An 18,860-nucleotide genomic window follows, 5' to 3' on the forward strand; every position below is an offset into this window, starting at 1 on the left:
TCACCCCAGCACCAGACCTGGGGCAAGTGACAACCCCAAAGCACCAGCCCCAAATCTCCCAAACGCTGGTGCTGAACAAATAAAGGCATCAGGACAAACCCCCCAGGCTGGGAACACTGCACTGCTGAGACCCCAAAGTGGCACCTCAAAGCAGGACCCCAAAGCAGCAACACAAAGCAAGACCCCAAAGCAGGACCCCAAGCAGCACCCAAAGGGGCATCTCAAAGCAGAACCCCAAAACAGGACCTCAAAGCAGCATCCAAAGGTGCACTCTAAAGCAACACCCCCTAAGCAGGACCCCAAGCAGCACCCCAAAGCAGAACCACAAAGTAGCACCTCAAAGCAAGACCCCAAAGCAGAATCCCAAGCAGGCCTAGAGGACAGCAGTAACTCCATAACACACTCGAACTGCTGCATCCCCACTGGGATGGAGCAGAGAAGCACTTTTTTATTTTAACCAATTTTTTTTTTTTTTTTTTTCAGTTCTTTATTTTCCAGCTTCCAAAGGGGTATTACAAAGATCAGACAGTAAAAATAAAAACCTGAAAGCTGTTCTCTGCAGGCAGTGCCCGCATCCTTCTCACGGGGCTGGAGGATGGCACCGTGCAGCACTGGCTCCATGAGAACCTCCCGTTTGTGCCTTGACCACTGCTTCTCTCTTTTTCTTTTTTTTTTTTTTTTAATTAATTTATTTATTTTTGTTCCTATGGGCCATGACCATGCCATGAAACCTCTGTTGAAAAATTTGAGCCCACAGCTCTGCTGTGGCCAAAGGGAACAGGGAACACAACCAGTGAGCAAAGTGGGGTCCTGCTGCAGCTCCCCCAGCCCTACAGTGAGGAGAAGGAGGAGAAAGGCAGTGCAGGAGGAAGGCTTGGTCACATCCTGCCACACTGCTTCCACATCCCAGCTCCTCCCAGAGGACATAGAGCAAGGTGAGCCTCCTGAAGCCAGGAGTTCCAGCTTGGATTTCTTTGTCCCCCCACCCCTGTGAAGGTGGTCGTTCCACTGGTGATGGTCCCACACCATCCAACTGCTCGCAGCCGGCAGCAGCACCGGGCTGGTCTGATCTCTGCGAGGCATTTTTGCATCCACAATCACACAAACTGGAACAAACTTTACAAGGAAACACCAGCAGGTCCTGAGTCCTGGCAAAGTTCGCGGCACAGGCTGAAGGCAGGAGGCTTGTCCTTCTGCCATCCCCTCCATCATACGTGCCCCTCTGTCTCTTTGTCTTCATCACATGTTGCTGCCGCTGCCTCTTTTTCTATTCTGGTTTTGCTGGCTGCTTCCTGAAAGAGAAGCACAGAGTGAGAAACAAGGATGGGCTATGGAGCCGCAGCCCATGTGCTGGGCAATACCTGTGGTCTATACATGGAGATATAGCTGCAGCTCATACACGACCTAGAGTTGCATCCCATACAGACTTACAGCTACAACCCATGCATAAGTATAGCTGCAGCCCATATGGATCTATAGCTGCTATCCATATACAAATATAGCTGCATTCCATATACAACCTATAGCTATAGCCCATAGATAGACCTATAGCTGCAGCTCATGCAGACCTACAACCACACCCTACACAGACCTAAATAGGTGCATGCCATATGCAAGTATAGCTACACCCCATACAGATCCATAACCACAGCCCCTACATGACCTATAGCTGCACCCCATACACAATCTATTGGTGCAGCCCATACACAACAACCTATAGCACCCAGGTGCAGAACAACATCCTGCAGCCCCTGTACAGCTGGCAGCTGAGCACAGCCCCACTCCCTACCCAACTCCTGGTGCTGGGCCACAGCTGCTCCCTGTCCACTGCACTCACATATTCCACCACCTCATTTTCAGACTGGTTCAGAAGAGATTATACCAAAAATGACTCACACAGACTGCAAAGTTGTGCTCTCCTGTTACGGTACACTGTGCATTGGTTTTTGTTTGAAGGAATTTTGGATAAGAGCCTATTACAAGAAAGAGAACTCTTGTATAAGCAGAGGAGCAGAGCGTTGGGTTACATGATTCAGGAAATCCATACTATCATGTCTCAAAATCCCCCCGGCCTTGCCAGAGAGCAGCTGACATTTCGCTTTACCCATGTCATCAACCGCCACAGGCAGGGGACAGCACCTGGAGCATAAACACCAAATCTGTTGCCAGCTGTCATGAGCCCATGTCCTAAACACTTTAATCGACAAGTGAGCACCTGACAGGAGCTTCTGTGTGCAACAGACCAAGAACCACGGGGCTCCTTCCCATGCTGCTCTGTCAGCCCACACAGAGCCTATAGCTGCAGCCCATTCAGCCCTACGGCTGCAGTCCATAAATGAACTACAGGCACAGCCCATACAGACCTATAGCTGCAGCCCATATACGACCCTCACGGCCTGAGGTTGCACCAGGGAAGATTCAGGTTGGACATTAGGAAATACTCCTCCAAGAGAGTGGTCAGGTGCTGGAAAGGGCTGCCCAGGGAGGTGTTCAAGAAACATTTAGATGTTGTACTGAGGGACATGGTTTAGTGGAAAATATTGGTGATAGGTAGATGGTTGGACTGGATGATTTTGTAGGTATTATCCAACCTTGGTGATTCTAAAATTCTATGAACTCATGCATGACCTTCAGCTGCAGCCCACGCATGACCTATAACTGCCATCCAGACCACCGTCCTTGTCCCGGTCTTCATTTGCTCTGTTTCAGCCCCATCACCATGTGAGCATCCAAAACCCAACCTCCAGGCACAACAAACCTTTGCATCCCTCTCAGCAAACTTGGCAAACATGTTGGCGTAGATCCTCCTGTCCCGCTCATTGTGCTCCTTTGTCTTCTTCTGGCAGACGGCAATCTGCGACCTGGCCGCTTTGTTCTGTGGGTTCACCTCTAGCACCTTCTGAAAGTCACATTTTGCCAGCTCAAACTCGTTCATCAGCAGCCGGGCCTCACCCCGCCGGTACAAGCCCTTCTCGTTGTCCTGGTCCAGCCCCAGCGCCTGTAAGCACAAAGTTCTCCAGAGCCCAGCAACCCTCAGCAACGTGTTCACTACGAATAGAGTGGGTTTTTGTCCCAGCTTCGTGTTATTTCCTTATAGTGAAAGCTTCCTGAGAGCCACAGATGCCTCTCATTGGTAACTTCCTTTTGGGTTAAGGCAGCAAGCCTCATGCAATGAAGAACCAGAGGCAAGATTCCTAAATTTTGGTGGATGCCTAATTCTGAAGATATCCAAGGTCAGGGCTGGACGGGGCTCTGAGGACCTGATGGAGCTGTGGGTATCACTGTGCAGCGCAAGGAGTGGGACCAGATGGCCTTCAAAGGTCCCTTCCAATTCAAACAATTATAAATTTGAGCCTTTTATAAAATAAATAAGTATTCTTAATGCCACCAACACAGTGCCCTTCGGAAACTGCTGCTTGTGCAAAGACAAACTGAATAGGAAAGGAAGAGTAAAACAGAAGCTGTGCTCCCATACCTTATCACAGCACTCAACAGCTTTGGTGTACTCGCGCAGCTTCAGGTAGCACATGGCCAGGTTGAGGAAGGCAGCCAGCAGGAAGGAATCGGAGGCTTTCGACTCCTTCTCTGACAAGCCATACTCCATCTCCAGCCAGGACACGATCTTCCCATACTGAATCACCGCCTGCAGGTATTTGCCTTCCTGAGGTGGAGCAAGGACAGGACACGGGGAAGGGTTTAAAATTAAAAGAGGGGAAGTTTAGGTTTGATGTTAGGGCACAGCTCTTTACCCAGAGGGCAGTGAGGTTATCCAGCACTTCTGCCCAGAAGGCGCCCCATCCCTGGTGGTGCTCTGGGGGGTGGATAAAGGGCTTGGGGGGGCTGTGAGGGCCCTTCTGACCGAACCATTCCATAGTTTTATAGTCTTTAAGTTCTCTTCCACCACAATTAATCCATGGTTCTGTGATTCTATTTTATGAACCCAGATTCAAAAAGACAGTGGATCTGCTGAGGACAGCGAGCAGCCGGGCAGGCAGGAGTGAATGGGGCTGCATGGCCCCAGTAATGCTGCATTGCCTATGCAGTATATTTGTTACGCAGGGAAAGGAACTGGCAGAGGGCTGGCATTTTTTGGGAGGGGACATTTCTGACATTTTTACCCCTTGAAGACCCAGTGAGGTGAACCAGGACTTGCTCCAAGCTCCCAGCAGTGTGGCTTCCTGCTTCTGCCCAGGTGTCACAAACCTTGAAGTACATTGTCCCCTTCTCCTTGACGATGGCAGCCTGCTCCAGCTTCTCTTTGGTGTCCATCTCCCATGACTCTTTGGCCTGCAAAGAAATGCTCAGAGCCACCACCCCAAGGCATAGCAGCAATTGCATGGTAGGAACAGCACCAGATCAACACACCATGCAACTCCAAACACCAGACCTACCTGCAAGCGCAACCTTAGGAAGTGGTAAGAAGAGCGAAATTAATGGGATGCCACAATCCAGGCAGCCCCAGGACACTTTGGAGGATTTCTCTTTAATAGAGTGGGGCTCAGCAAGGTGGTCTTGCATAGGACAGAGTGCTGAATTTGAGGGAGTGGAGAGGATAGGGAATAGGAAACATTCATGGAGTACACAAAGGGCATGCCTTGGGGTGCAGAGTAACCACTGCAGGGATGGGATGTACTCTGAGCCCAGCTATACAGCATGGTTTGTTCACTGCAGTACACCCACAGCAACCCCACAGAATGAAAAATCCCAGCATAAAATAAACCCCCAAAAGATTTTTTTTCAAATAACAAACATAATTTAAAAAAAAAAAAAAAAAAGATCTCTCCCCAGCATAGGGTCTTGGCACCATCCCTGTTCCAGCCAAGGTTAGGGACCCAGCAGCACCTGCCCTATCCCTATGCTGTCCCCAGTCCCTGTCCCCGTCCCCAACCCCTCCAGCATTCACCCCAACCCTCTCCCATCAGGACTCAAAACTTAACATTTTTTTTCTGTGCAGCCCAAGAAGATAGGAAAAAAAAAAAAAGTACAAAAGGAACAAGGTTAGGAACAAATAAGAGAACCAGCCTTGGAGCTCGGCCAGAAAAATGAAACAAACCAACACAAGAACAAATTAAGAACACAGCGATCCTTGCTGACGTCTCCACCTCGGCAGGGGCCGTGGCACAGCCACGCCAGGGACAAAGGGTGAGCACAGTGTGGGGAGTGCGGGGGGGTCCTGCCCTCACCTTCTCAAAGCTTTTCAGTGTGACCTCGTACACCAGCTCAGCATTCGCCTGAATGCCATACTTGGGTTTCCCCGCCTCGCCAAAGCCGTATCTGCAGGGAGGAAACAAGAAGCTCTCAGGGGGGGGGTCAGGGGCACCCACAACCTCCCCCCGGGACCAACCTACCCCCAGCCCCATCCTTTCTCTGCTGATTCCATCATTCTCCTCCTAAATACCCCTCTTCATCAACCAGCATCTTTAAAAAGCAGGAGGAAAGCTAAATCCCCTCTATCTTCATTTTAGCAAGCACACAACCAAGTGGCTTGCTGTTCTCACAACTGCCTCCATGCTAACGCTGTTGGGTTGGAGCGCTATCATCCTCCAGAAGCAAAGATATGCTGCAGCATATGAGGCATTACACATGTGCATCTTCAGATGCACACAGGTGCTCCAGACCTGGCTTTACACAGCTTTCATCATTCATCAGGACAAGGAATGGTGATTTCCTGAGCCCCGACAGCTGGATAAAGCCCCTTTCAAGTCCCTGCCTCCCACTTACCCCTCTGGCATTCCCTGCTGGTGACACTAACATGTCCCGGAGAAGCTCTGTTGGCACATTTGCATTTTCACAAATGCTCTAATGGCCTCCAATGTTGGAAGCTTCAATCCTGCACCAAACAGCGTGGGCAAAGAATCCCTTACCGTGGCCCTAGGTAGAGGACACAGTGCTCTCCCCTCTGCATCTTCTCCAGCGCTTTGTCGATGCCAATAGGGATGTCATGGTCCTCCCCTTCGCCCACCACAAACTTCACATCCTTGCAGTCAAAGCGGGTTCCACCACAGAACCCCTCCAGGTGAACTGTGGGACAGAGTGAAGACCGCAGGCAGTCAGCACTGTGTGGGCACTGAGCCCCGTGGCTCCCCATAAACCATTTTCCAAGGGATTTTTCATTTAGGTGGCACTTAAGGAAGTGGGAGCAGAGATGGGGGAATTCCACACCACAAGACCCCAAAATCCCACATCCTCCCCCAAGCTGAGCCAGAGCCCTGGAAGCACCAGGGGAGACAGTGAACAGAGAGGGGTGGGAGGGCTTGGAGAACATTGCTAAAAAGCAGTGCAGCCGTATCTCATCCCAGCAAGGACCAGACAACAGATAAACATTATGACTAATATGTTCCTCTTGTGCCGCACTGCACGAGTCAGCCTTACTGGAACTGGATACTGCTCCTGGCACACTGCCACGTGGAGTTTATCACGGTGATTACAGATCTCCTATACAACACTATACGCTCGCATTACACCTCAAAAACAAGGCCATGTTCTCCTGCCTCTACTGAACTGAAAGTACAAAATAAACATTTATTTTTTTCATCTTCAACCAATAGGCACACTGTTCCAGCCCATGGAGCTGGCAGAACGGACAGCAGACCTGGCAAATTTGCCACCTGGTGCTCCTGGCATGATTTCCACCCTGAGATCGTTCCTCATTTATTCAATCCTGAGGATGATGTGTGCCTGGGGGACAGTGGGTGTTCCCTGCACTCAAAGCAAACAAAATAGAAGCAATCTCGTAAGACACTCCTACCTACTGCAGGAAAACTCCCCAAAAGCCTTCAACAGGGGGAAAAAAAATCATGGTTAGGCATTAATGCTGCCAAAAGTGCTTCAGTATGTTGCAGCTGCTCATTGCAGCAGAACCCAACAGCATGGATGGATGCACGCTGCTGAGAAGCCAGAAGGGCTTCTATTGCCAATATAAATGCCGATAAAATGGGGAGAGGTGAGAGCCCTGGGAAGACATTAACCCCTTTTCTAAGTGGGGATAGTTTGGCCATTCATTGATGCGCTGCCGAGGACAGCACTCTGCTTTGTGCAGCCAGGCTGCATGATGGAAAACACTCCTGCAAGTCCACTCCAGGGCTAAACCCTGCTGATCTCCTTGGGAAAATGGAATGTTCAGCCCAAAGCACAAGCAGCCCACCAACCTCACGGCTCCTTGCTGTCTTTGCTTGTGTTTTCTGCGCCTGTTGTCTCTGGCCCTGCACCGAGCACATGGCACTGCAGATCCCTGGGTCACCTGTCACCAGCAGGACACAACAGTGATCCCACAAGCCCTCCTCACAACAGTATGCCCAGAAGAACGTGAGCTCCCAGCCCTTGCTTCAAGAGAAGCAGAAGAGTTTTCCTTCTATTCTAATTGCACACTAGCAACGGGGAAATCTCTGCTCTGGTTTCCAGGAGCATTTCAGCGCTATCTGAAGCAGGTCAGCTGGCTGCGGTTGCTCTTGGATTACAGCAAGAAAAGCCCCCGCCGGGCTCTGCACATCCCTTCGGCTGCAGTGCTGACTTATTGTTCTCCCGGTGCCTGCAGTGATTTTGTTTTTGAAGAGCTCAGAACACAGTGTACCGAGTGCGGCTGGCACATGAACTTGATGTGCTGACAGCAATTTGTACTCAGATTAAAATGGAGAGGAGGGGGAGGGGGTGGGGAAAGGTTGTAACAAAAGCTGGAATGTGGGATTTTGACTGCAGCCCGTGTTTTAGGAACTGAACCTGCAAATTATGGCCTGTAAAACTCAAACCTGTAGAACTGCTTATGAATCTCCAGCCTGGAGGTGCTCGCCCTGGTTAGTGCACGTGTTTCCCCAGCATGGTTCAGAGTTTTGGGCACCTGGGAGCTATCCCTGATGCAGGATTTGGTGGGGAGTGAGAAGGACAGAGAGGTGCCTGAGCACTCCCATAAACCAAGGCTGCTCCTTGGGGTCCCACCTCTGCTGCTGGGTGACCCTGCAAACCAGCCTCGAGCAAAATACTCCGAGGTAAACAGCAACGCATTTGGAAAATAAAAAGTCTCTCTGCACCCAAACCTGCAAGGCTGCCAGGTTGGCTCACTGCTCCTCTGCATCTTTTCTCCTTGGGATGTATTTATGGTCTCTGGTCCCAGACTGCAGGTTGGTGCAAAGGACCCGCAGCCACCTTGGCGCAGTGCTCCTGCTCTACGCAGCTCTGCCCCCGAGGGCATCCATCTCTATTATCCTGACTGAGCGAGTGCTCCTGTTCTCTGCGTTCACTTGGAACCGAGCATCCACTTGAAATAGGAACAGGTCAGCCTCAAGGTGCAGAGAAACATGGCCCCACACAGAGCTCCAGTCAGTGCATCCTTTCAGAGCAGCAACTGCTCACAGTATTTTCCCCAGCCTATCTCCATCCTGCTCCGAGCAACCACGCTGTCACTGCATCTGAGCAAAGGGAAAAGCAGGTGGGAAAGCATGGCTCTGCCCTGCTCTCCAGGCACGTGTGCTCACCCCTCAGCCCCTTTGGATAAAATAAAAGAGTGTTAAAAAGGCAGGAGGGAATGGGGTCGGTTGTCATTTTTTCAGCCTGTTTCTCAGGTTAACCTCAGAGACGGGGAAGGCAGCCTGAAACCCTACTCCCAGCAGGGTCCAGCCATGTGACAGGCAGATAGATCAGCATGAGACAAGAACATCTCCTTAAAAAAGTCTGTGAGAGGAACAGACAGTGAGTTTTATGAGTTCAGATCTAATTTCACCTTCACTAATGGAAGTTAATTGGACCCTCTTGAATGAACAGGAGCTCTGGAATGGGGATAAGAAACTAGATGCCTTATACAGATGGCATGTTAGCTCCACTTCTATGGCTGAGTTGTTCGCAGGAGAAGAAAAAAAAGCCTGGCTCTCCCCACCTGGGTAAGACGCTTGCTCCATAAACATGACCAGAATCACTCTGTCCTGCTTACAGAGAGGGAGCAAGGAGCTGGACAGAATGAACTGCAATGGACTACGGACCACACTGACTCCACAGACCCCTTTTGCGTTAATTCATCCCCCTCATCAGAAGTTTGAAGCTGTCCTCTCGTCACATGGGAAGGAAAAGAGCCGATGCTGCAGCAGATGCAATAACCACCAAAACAGCGATAAGCGTCGCAACAAGGAGACCAGAGAGGCTGCTGCCTCCTCCTCTGGACAAAAAGATGTGCCCCAGGCACCTGGCAAGCTGCACACTAAGTGAAAACCTCGGCAATCCCAGTGCTACAGGCTGAGATCCAAATCACAGCCTGAGTTTTCAGCGTCCACCACACCAGTCCTGGATACAACTACATCCTGGTGCCACTCACAGACGAGGGAGGGCCAAACAAAAAAGACCCCATAGGAACTGGAGAAACGGAGCGCAGGCCGTCCTTGAGCAGTCACTCCATCCTCAGCTGGCTGCTCCTACACCTCAAGGTTTTCCAGTAAAACCCTCCGAGCCAGCAGTTCTGGAACAGCCGTCACATGCTGTGCCAAGGGCAGCTCCTAACCCAGTACTCACTTTCCACTGTAGCACCTTCGTTGGGGTTGGAATAGCCTTCTCCTTTCCTCTTGATCCTCCGGATGATCCCTCCATCCTCAAACAGGTCCTCGCCTTTGAAATCAAGCAACTCTATCTAAAGGATTAAAGGGAAGGTAGGCAGAACTGTGGGTGGAGAGGAAGGAGAGAAGAAAAACAACAGAAAATCCACAAAGCAACAGTTCATCCCCAAGCCAGAGAGCCAAGCAAACTAATTCTCCGCTCAGCTGACAAGCAGAAGTTGCCCATAAAAGCCAGCTCCAAGCCACAGCATAATACACCCAATTTATTAGAAATTGGGCCACATCCAGTACCTGAAGTGCAGCACAAAATAACAGTAAAACCGAGTTTATTAATCCTGCAGGGCAGAGCGCAATCGTGGCTGGGAGGTGCAGGGGGAGCACAGGAGAGATTTTTAACCCCTGGAGGTGTTCCCGAGCTGTTTCCCCACTCGCGTGCCTTTGCACAGCCAGGCTGTGCCGGCTCTCCCCGCAGGGCTGCTCCCCACCGCAGACACTCGGCTCACACACACACTGCTGAAAAAACACTGGCATTGGTTCCTGGAGCAGAGGGACACGTTTCAGGAATGCAAGCTGTTTTTTTGTTTGGTTTTTTCTTTTTCCCTCTTTCTCAGAGCTGGCTGGCAAAGCAGAAAGCAGAGAGATCTCCCAGCTCTCCCAGCCCTGTACTTGCCTCGAAAAAGAGGGTGGCATTGGAGGGGATTTTAGGAGCACTGCCAGCAGCCCCGTAGGCGTACTCCGGTTTGCACAGCAAGTAGCAGACCTCACCCTTCTTCATGGTAGCAACCCCGATGTCCCATGCCTTGATCACCTGGCCTGGGAGAGAGGTGGCATCAGGAGGGAACCCCCAAAAAAAAAACCCACACAAGAGCGGGACCCCAAATAGCATGGGATTAAGATCCCATGGGGACATGGGAGTCCCCGTCCCCTTACCCTTGCCCAGGCTGAAGACAAAGGGCTCGTTGCGGTCGCGGCTGGAATCAAACTTCTTGCCATTGGACAGCTTGCCCTTGTAGTGCACATACACCTTGTCTCCAATCATAGGGAACTCATCCTCGTTCCCGGGTCTCTTGATGATCTACAGAGAAAACCCACCCACAGGACAGAGGCTGTGGTGAGCTTAGGATATATATCCATTATAAAAAAAAACAGGTGTGTGTACACATTTAAACCTTCCCCTGCAATGCTGCCCTAACACAGGGGAAGGCAGTAGGCAAGCCATCTGATTCCCCATTCCTAAAACCCAGCCCCACACCAGCGCAGTTCCCCCTGCACGGGGCTTTACCCATGGGGGTGTGTTGTTTCACTCCTTGCTTCTTGTCAACGCTTGTTTTTTTTTTCTTTTATATTGCTACAGCCTGGAACAAGCAGTTCCCAACAGGGGAGGATGCTATTATTAGAGGGAAGGTCCTGTTCAGCTGGAGAAGAGCAAGTGCTGGTAAGCAGAACTATCCAGAAACGGCCCCGAATGAGAACCAGGAGCTGCGAAGCAGACTGCATGACCTAAGTAATGTGCTCTTTCTAATGTCTGTGAGTCACACGCAAAAATGCTTTGTGGATTTGATGCTAATAATCTGATTAGAAACACAATAGCAGTGAAATTCATTCAGCAGACCGAACCCGTGTGCAGTGTGTTCGCTCCATCCTTCGATGCTCCAAAGTTCCCCAAGGGTCTCACCAGGAACACAGGGACAGAACACAGCCACAGGGCCACGACAAACGGCCACAACTGCAGGTCCCACTCACCTTCAGCACGCCGCGGTCACGGGTAGGTGTGATGTCCTCCCCACGCTCCGCCAGTGCGGCCGCCTGCACCTCACCTTCAGGCTTGGTGGCCTCATCAGTTGTCATCGTCCCCAGGCAGGAGCAGCACAGCTAGGGAGAGGATGGAGGGGCAGGAGGAGGGGGAAAGGGTTAAGAACTACAGAGCCCTAGTGCTGCTGGCCGTGCAGGAAGTTTAGAGAACATCTCAAGCATGCAGAGCGGAAAATCCCTTCCCAGGGGCCACCCAAGCTCAGCGCTGCTGAACCACAAGCACACGCAGCTCCGGCGGCAGGCACTGAGCTGCCCTGGCAGCCGGAGCCGCGCTGTGGCACCATAACGGAGACGGTCATGTCCTGCTAGTTCTCACCCCTGGGTCTTCTCACACTGCTACAGAGAGTCCCCCAGAAAGGGTTCTACCAACAAACTGTGCCACCAGGTCAATGCGTGCCGACCAAGTGCACAGCATAATGCAGGAGCTCAGCGCTGTTGGCTGCACCCAACCCACTGGGGCCTTCTGGGGGGACGCTCCACCAGCAGGACTGCAGTCCCAACGGGATGCTGGCCTTCAGCCCAAGGAGTGAGAAACACCAACAGAGAGACTTCAGGCACCTTCATCACCAGACACCACAAACAGTGGTGAAGCTGAGAGGCTGAGATGCTCAGAGGGGAAAAGCAGAGCCCTCAGAGCTCTTCCTTCCCTCAACTCAGCCCCTCTTATATGCCGTCTGAAAGTTTGCATAATGCCGTGCTTCGAGCTACGCCACACACTGATGAGGATTATTTTCCACGAGGAACGACTTCCTGTTCTGTCAGAGGCTGCATTATTCTTAAGCGAACGGCCCAAACCCCGGGATGCATTGTTCTTCTTGCCCCAAAAGACCCAAAAAGGTGCTGAGACTGTGGGTCAGCCCCGAGGCTGTGGGTTACCACATGGTCTGACCCCAATGGGAAGACGTAAAGGCAAAGCAGGGCAATGCAAACCCAGTGCCAACAGAATTCCAACAAAGAAAATCTGCTAGAAGACCGGAAGAAATGGGTTTTTGGGGCAAAGTGCTGCCCAAAGCAACAACTGAGCAGGAGAAGAGCATGCTGCAGCCAGCAGACCATGCCCACACCAGTATGGCAGTGAACGTTTTGCTGAAACAAAATACAAGTGGAACGCAGCACAGTTTGCATGCGGAAGCACTGCAAGGACACGATGCAAAACCCATGCAGCCAGGCACCAGAACTCTGCATAGGCTGCAGAACGCTGCCACGGCGATGGACAACCGCCGCTTTCATCCGTGGCAGCGTTTGTCCAGCTCTGCCCGGTGAGAACATAAATGCTTCTGCTTGAGGAAAAAAACCATTTCCTGATGATTTCCCTTAGATGGGATGACTTGTTTTGGTAGCCACACTACTGTGCAACACGTAATCAAGGAACCATACAACATAGAAATAGAAAGCAATGGGTTTTGAAACATAAAACAGAACTATAAAAGTCAGTGTAATTGCCAAACTTTCCCACAGCCCTTGGTGTGGAAGCTGACGCCAACCAACATTAGAAATCATCCATTCAAGGCTTCATAAACAGCACAGAAAGGATGTTTTCAGCTCCCAAGGCAGATCAGTCACACTGCGAGAACAACTGCGCCTGGGCTGAGCGGGACAAACCCAACTCCAGCCTTCCCAGCACAGGAAACCAGCAAGACACAAAGGGCTCCATGTGGAAGGAGTGAACAGAGAAAGAAGGGAACTGCAGCTGCAGTCTTTGGGGCTATGTTTGATGAGATGCTGCATCTGCTCTGCTTACCCTGCTCTGCAGAGATTTTGGATGGCAACCCCTAAAAGCACTAAGAGCACTGGTACAAGCAGGGCAGTTGGGAAGTTCAGGGGTATTTCTACATTGCTTTCAGCTGAATGGCCCATCCTGCAGTCATCCGCCAGCTTCCCGCCTCTTTCTCTAAGGTGCCCTGCGTCCAGCCCACGTGCTCCTGGCTGCAGCCACCAGCACGCTGTACAGCAGAAATACAGCAAGACCCCATGGAGCTCAGGTCATCCCCATCCATGTGTACAAAGAACAGTGAGCCTTCCAAAGCCTGTTGAGGCAGAGCTTCCCTGGGTGTATCAAGCGTCACCATGGGGGCAGAGAAGATGGCTCGGGAGGTGCCAGCTCTGTATCACCAGTTGCCAAATCCCACCAAGAGATACCTAAAAATAAACCAGACGCATCCTCCTCGTTATTTTTCTACGTAAGCAATTAGTGCAGCTATCCAGGGCAGCTGGCCAAGGCACGGAAGGAGTGGGGGGGCGACGCCCTGCGTCAGCAACAGTGGGAGGGATGCAGCCCACAGGACCACTCTGTACTGGGACAGAGCCCAGGAACCTTCGTCTACCAAAACAGAGAGAGAAGGTGGCTCTGCTTCTGCTCATCTCCAGCCTTGTGGAGGCACAAGCACAGCCAGGGAAGGCTGGTAGGGATCCAGAGTGATTAACAGGAAGCAATCCATCGGAGGAAGGCTGCTGCTCCCTGAGCTCTGCTCCACGCCAGGGCTGCTGCTGTCTCAGGCCAGAATGATCGGCCGGCTCCAGCATCACCTTCATCCTCCAAAGCTGCGCCCAGCAGCAACTCCCTGCTGGGAGCCGTGTACCGGAGGCTGCAGGGCCAGGAGGGATCCGTGTGCACGTGGGCACAATGGGAAATGTCCTGACTGTGACATGTAACCACAACAGGGTGGCTTCATACCATTTCAGTGTACATCTGTAACTTAAGAGCTATAATAAACATGTTTTAAAACCAAGACAAACCCAGAGGCTTCAGTACCTGGACACATAGCCTCTGAGAGCAACATCCCAGGATCGCATTGGATATGGTACCAGCACCGAAACCTGCCCCATAAAAACTGGCCGCTCATTCCCAACATTGAAAGGGGAGGCCAAAGTCTGACAGGTCCCCATTCTGCCACCATCCCAGGCTGCATTTCCTAGAAATCACAATACCGGGAACTTTCCAGCTACAAGTGGAAACTTTGCAGTGTCTCTCCTGGAGGTTGGCAGGAGCTAGGGGGGAAAACATAGTGGGGGGAAAAGGGAGGGTCCTGGCTTGGCATACAGACAGCCCCAAGTGGGACCCCACTGTACCCAAATGCTGCCCCATATGGTGACAAGGGACACGCTGTGAGTGTGTCTCCTCACCACACTGCAGTTTCGCTTCCCTCCAACAGAGCAAACGGTTTTCACTAATAAATACTGTGCAAAGGGTTGCAATGCAGGAGGGAGGAAAGAACACCCCCCAACAGCACCCAGTGACACACCAGGTGCTGCTCAAGGGCAGCTTTCATCAAAGCAAATGTCAGCTCCTGTGCTTGCAAGGAATACCCAATGCCACATGCAGTCGGTACGGCCTCGCAGGTCAGCTTTGTGCCCCTGGGGCTGCAGCCAGGACAAAGCGTGGTGGCAGCAAGGAGCAAGGAGACCGCACATCCCTCTGTGTAACCGTATGTATCATAGACAGATGATAGAATGTGTGTAAAACCTATATAACATGACTCAAAAATAGAGAAGTGGTTTGTACATCAATGGGTATCTATAAATCTCTGCTCTGTGGGCAGCAGTGCTTCCATGAGCTCAGTGCTGCTCACACAAAGGGGAACGTGGTCTCGTTTCCTTCCAGGTTGAAAAAAAACAGAACAGATTTGCTCCTGTCTGCTCATCAAAACACAGCCTGCAGGCCACGGACAAAACTTAACTGGGCTCTGCTGCTGTGTCCCTGCTGCTCTGCATCCCTATGCACGAAGAGTGCATGTCAATACAGCATGGGGCAACCAAGGGATTTCTCGTATGCCAGTTCCTTTCCAAGTTAGTGTTTTTTCCTGGATAAATCCGGAAAGAAATATTATATAGTTATAAAGGCATCTTGCTGCTTGTAACAGAGGGCTTTCTGCAACGCATCTGTCCATTTTGGCCAGGTGATCCTCAACTGCACCAGCTTCCCCGTAATCAGTGGGCTCTATTTCATCACTGACCATCCTTAGCAGCATTTTGTGAGCACAGTGTGAAATCCCAACACATCAATCCATGCACACCAAGAGCCCTGCACACCTGTATGGGGCACAGACCTCAACCTCTGCCTGCAAAGCAGTGCTCAAGAGAAGGTACAGTTGGATGCATGGAAGCTGAAACCTCTGCTGAGCCACACATGCATGCAAATGTGCACAACTATATGTGCATGCACAATATGGACAGCCACCTATGCACACACATGCATAGTGTAATCACATACTAGTATGTACAAACCAGTGCTGCATGCACAAGGGTGCACATACCAACAGCGCACACTGTGCTGCCTTTCACTGGCAAGTGGGGTGCAAGCCAGAAACACTGTTACTGGCAAGCAAGACAACACTGCTTACAGCCAGTTTTATTTAATCAGGCAACTAACATAAATTTAAAAAAATCCTTGAAATGGGACTACCTTTAATTAGGGTAATTCTCCACGAGCAGCACTACTGTTTGTGAGCAGCTCCTTCCCAGAGCTCTGGAAATGCCCCACTTTGCAGAACACACCGCCACCAGCGCCTTACCCCCAATTTCTGCAGCTCCTTAGCAGGTCTGCTCCTATCTGGGCAGTGTTTCCCGGTGTTCTCCCTGTGCTGGGGATTAAAGATTGACATGAGGCTCTGCGCAAGCGCCCAGGGATGCTTTTGGAATGCACGTCCCCACCTCCTTGCAGCGCACAGACCCCCACAGTAATTAGAGTAGAACGTAACGAGCTGGGAAACACTGGCACAGCTCAGAGCTCAGCAAAGCCTTCATCAGCACTAAACAGTGGGGTGGAAGCACTGGCCAAATTTGAGCCCGCCTCTCCCTGGGCTCATCCAGCAACTAATTACCCTCCAGGCACTAACAAAGGTGGGCAGGACCAGGTATCTAGGTGGAGCGACTCAAAGCTTTCCAGTGAGCTTTCTCCTTGTGCATGGCTATAATTAAAATCCACCTAATTGCAGAGCAGCACAGGGATGTTCTGAGCAGGGTGGTTTGGGGTCTGCTTTCTAGAAATCTCCAGCTCTGCTCTCCTCCTGCTCAGAGGGAACTGTCCCACGTCCCTCCTCATCCCAAGGGGACATCAAGAAAACATGCAGTCCATGTCCTGCAGGTCCCCTGGCACCGGGTCCCACGTATGGCCACCTCCAGAGTCACACCAGGGCCACATAATGGCCACACCACAGCCACCTCTGGAGCCAAACCACAGCCATCACTGAGGCTCTTCCAGCACCACCTCCAGGGTCACACCATGGCCACATCCAGGGCCCCTCCCTACTATCTCACCATCATGTGTGCTTTTTCCCTCCCAAGGTTCCACTAACAATCACTTCTCCAGCACCTCCACAGAAACCATATTCCTCCTCCTGCCCCATATTTCCTCCTCTCACCCTATATCTTCTCCTCTTATCCCATATTTTCTCCCCACTATCCCACATCCTGGCTCACCAAGGCAGTGTAATGTCACACAATGGGGTCCAGAACTCACGTGGCACCTCCTGCCACAGCACCACGAGGACACTGGCTTGGCTCAAGCCTGGGTTACTCCTTACAGGTTGTAACTTCCATAGTTCAGGACACCCAGGGGACACCTGGTGTGACAGCAGCACATCCTGCCAAGTGTGGGTTGGGTACAAAAAACAAAACAAAACAAAATAAAAAATAAAATCCAGATGATTTGGGAGACCCACACAGCTACAGAGGGAGGAAACAGAGGGATCTGAACAAGATGCCCCATTTACTTTGGCCATGCTGCTGCACTCATCCTGAACGAAACCATGCACTGCTGCCTGCACTCAGGGTATTTTTAGTCAATGCCGTTAGGAAACTCATTATATCTGAACACAGCTGCCTCATCTTCAGACAACTCTGAAAACAAATTCCCTCTTTGGGCACTGCAGTACCGATGGGCCCCGGTCCCCATCTCAATTGTAACCCTGGTCCCAATCCCAATCTTAATACTGATCCTAATCCCAATCCTCATCCCAGCCCCAATTCCGTTCCTAATCCTGGTCCGAGTCCCGAGCCCAATCCCAATCCCGATCCTAATCTCAGTCCTAGTCTCAACCCCCATTCCAATCCCGACTCTCGTTCTGCCGCGAGGGATGCGCTGCGCTGCGCTGCTCCGTGGGAACGAGCACCATTCCTCGAGCGGAGCGAACCCAAAGGCACAGCGCTACGGACGCGGACCCACCCCCGCGCCCCTCCCTCGTCCCCTCCGTGTCCCCTCGGCCTCCGTGGGCGTGACGCTCCGTTCCACCCTCTCCTCCCTGGGGCACTTCGCAGCCAGCACGAGTAGGGGACCACTCGAGCCCACGCGTGATGCTCTTTCCAACCCTTCTCCCCAATCCCATCCCGCAACGCCCCACCTCGCGCCATTCTGGCCCCACCTGCCCACCGCTGCCCACCGCTGCCCACCGCTGTCCACCGCTGCCGCCCGCGCTCCGCCGCCGCCCGGCTCCGAGTGGCACCGGGCGCTCGCGCCGGCCGGGTCTCCCAGTCGCTTCGCCCCGCCCCTCTGCTAACCTCCCATTGGTAGTTTCGTCCGCCCGTCCACTTTACGCCACTAGCAGCGCTTTTTCATTGGCTGGAGTGGAGGCGGTATGGAAATCAGAGCGTTTTCCCGCCCCGCCGCCCGCTCCGTACCCGCGGAGCTCCGCCCTCCCGCGCGCTGCCCGGGGCAGCAGCAGCGGAGGGGGTGGGATGGCAGAGGCCCCCGTAACGCTCCCGGGGGTGGCTGGAGATTCTCATTCCCACGCAGTGATCTTGGGAGGGTCCTTAACTCCGTGCAATGCCCCCCGAAGGGAGCAGCTCCATGCCACGCCTCTGGGGGCGATCTCACCTCCGTGCAGTAACCCCGGGGGGATCGTCTCATCCCTGCGCAATGGCTCTGCGGAGCTGCAGCTCCCCGGGGCCCCGGGGCTTCTCGTCCCCATGCAATACCAGAGCTCCCCCCCAGGTACTGCGAACCGCTCCCCGCCCCCCAGTCATCATGCAGTGCGCCCCCGGCCCTGAGCAGAGCCTCTGGAGGGATCGGGCAATGCTACCGAGGCCACAACCACCCCACGACCCGGCAAACTGGGACGGACCCCCTCCGCTCCCCCAAGAGCTGCCCTATTCCAGGAGGTGCCCCCAGTGTCCTTCCGTGGACCCCCAGACCTGGGTGATGCTCCACGGGCCCTCAGCACTCCGATGTGAGACCCAGTGATCCCGACTTCTGCTCAAGGGCATTTCCTGCCCCCAAATCTTTGCATTTCTCTCCACCAAATAGTGAATGCCTTGGGGGGGTGGGGGGGGGGAAGAGGGGGAAGGTGTCCTCACTTACACAGCTACACTTCGTGCAGAATCCTGTGATAAAGTCCTAAAAAGCAGCAGCTGTGGGGGGCTGCAGCGGGCTGTGCAACAGTAATGCTCTATTTGTTTATTTGCACAGAAAGAAAAAAAAAAAAAACCACGAAAAAAAACCCGCATACAATAATGTGCATAGGATGAGAGCACTGGGGTGTTTCTGTAACAGAGACCTTCCAGTGGCCGTAACATCAGCAC

At 52.3% G+C, this 18,860-nt stretch overlaps 1 protein-coding gene across 5 annotated transcripts; it reads right to left on the bottom strand.

Moving 5' to 3' along the window:
• Nucleotides 1-391: 391 nt before the first annotated feature.
• FKBP5 (FKBP prolyl isomerase 5) lies at nucleotides 392-17,834 on the bottom strand. 5 transcript variants are annotated; one of them, XM_010724100.3, is made up of 12 exons: nucleotides 17,705-17,834; nucleotides 15,857-15,925; nucleotides 11,277-11,405; nucleotides 10,464-10,608; nucleotides 10,204-10,346; nucleotides 9,493-9,607; nucleotides 5,865-6,021; nucleotides 5,184-5,274; nucleotides 4,204-4,287; nucleotides 3,476-3,661; nucleotides 2,759-2,998; nucleotides 392-1,292 (listed from the first exon to the last, which is right to left on the bottom strand). In XM_010724100.3, exons 3-12 carry the CDS (start codon nucleotides 11,379-11,381, stop codon nucleotides 1,209-1,211), a joined length of 1,350 nt encoding a protein of 449 aa, XP_010722402.1. In that variant the 5' UTR covers nucleotides 11,382-11,405; nucleotides 15,857-15,925; nucleotides 17,705-17,834; the 3' UTR covers nucleotides 392-1,208. The 5 variants fall into 5 exon arrangements, with proteins under 5 accessions (XP_010722402.1, XP_085066738.1, XP_010722401.1 ...); XM_085210612.1 differs by having other exon boundaries at nucleotides 15,748-15,925; XM_010724099.4 differs by lacking the exon at nucleotides 17,705-17,834 and adding an exon at nucleotides 16,764-16,781.
• Nucleotides 17,835-18,860: the final 1,026 nt, after the last annotated feature.

This window comes from Meleagris gallopavo, chromosome 28 (genome assembly GCF_905368555.1).
Source record: "Meleagris gallopavo chromosome 28, MGAL_WU_HG_1.1, whole genome shotgun sequence".
Taxonomy (NCBI): domain Eukaryota; kingdom Metazoa; phylum Chordata; class Aves; order Galliformes; family Phasianidae; genus Meleagris; species Meleagris gallopavo.

Coding starts and splice junctions, on each gene's coding strand:
- FKBP5 (XM_010724101.2), bottom strand. CDS start 11,381: ATGACAACTGATGAGGCCACCAAGCCTGAAGGTGAGGTGCAGGCGGCC. Junction 9,608..10,203: donor ATGCCACCCTCTTTTTCGAG/GCAAGTACAGGG, acceptor TTAATCCTTTAG/ATAGAGTTGCTTGATTTCAA. Junction 6,022..9,492: donor CGAAGGTGCTACAGTGGAAA/GTGAGTACTGGG, acceptor TCTGTCCCACAG/TTCACCTGGAGGGGTTCTGT.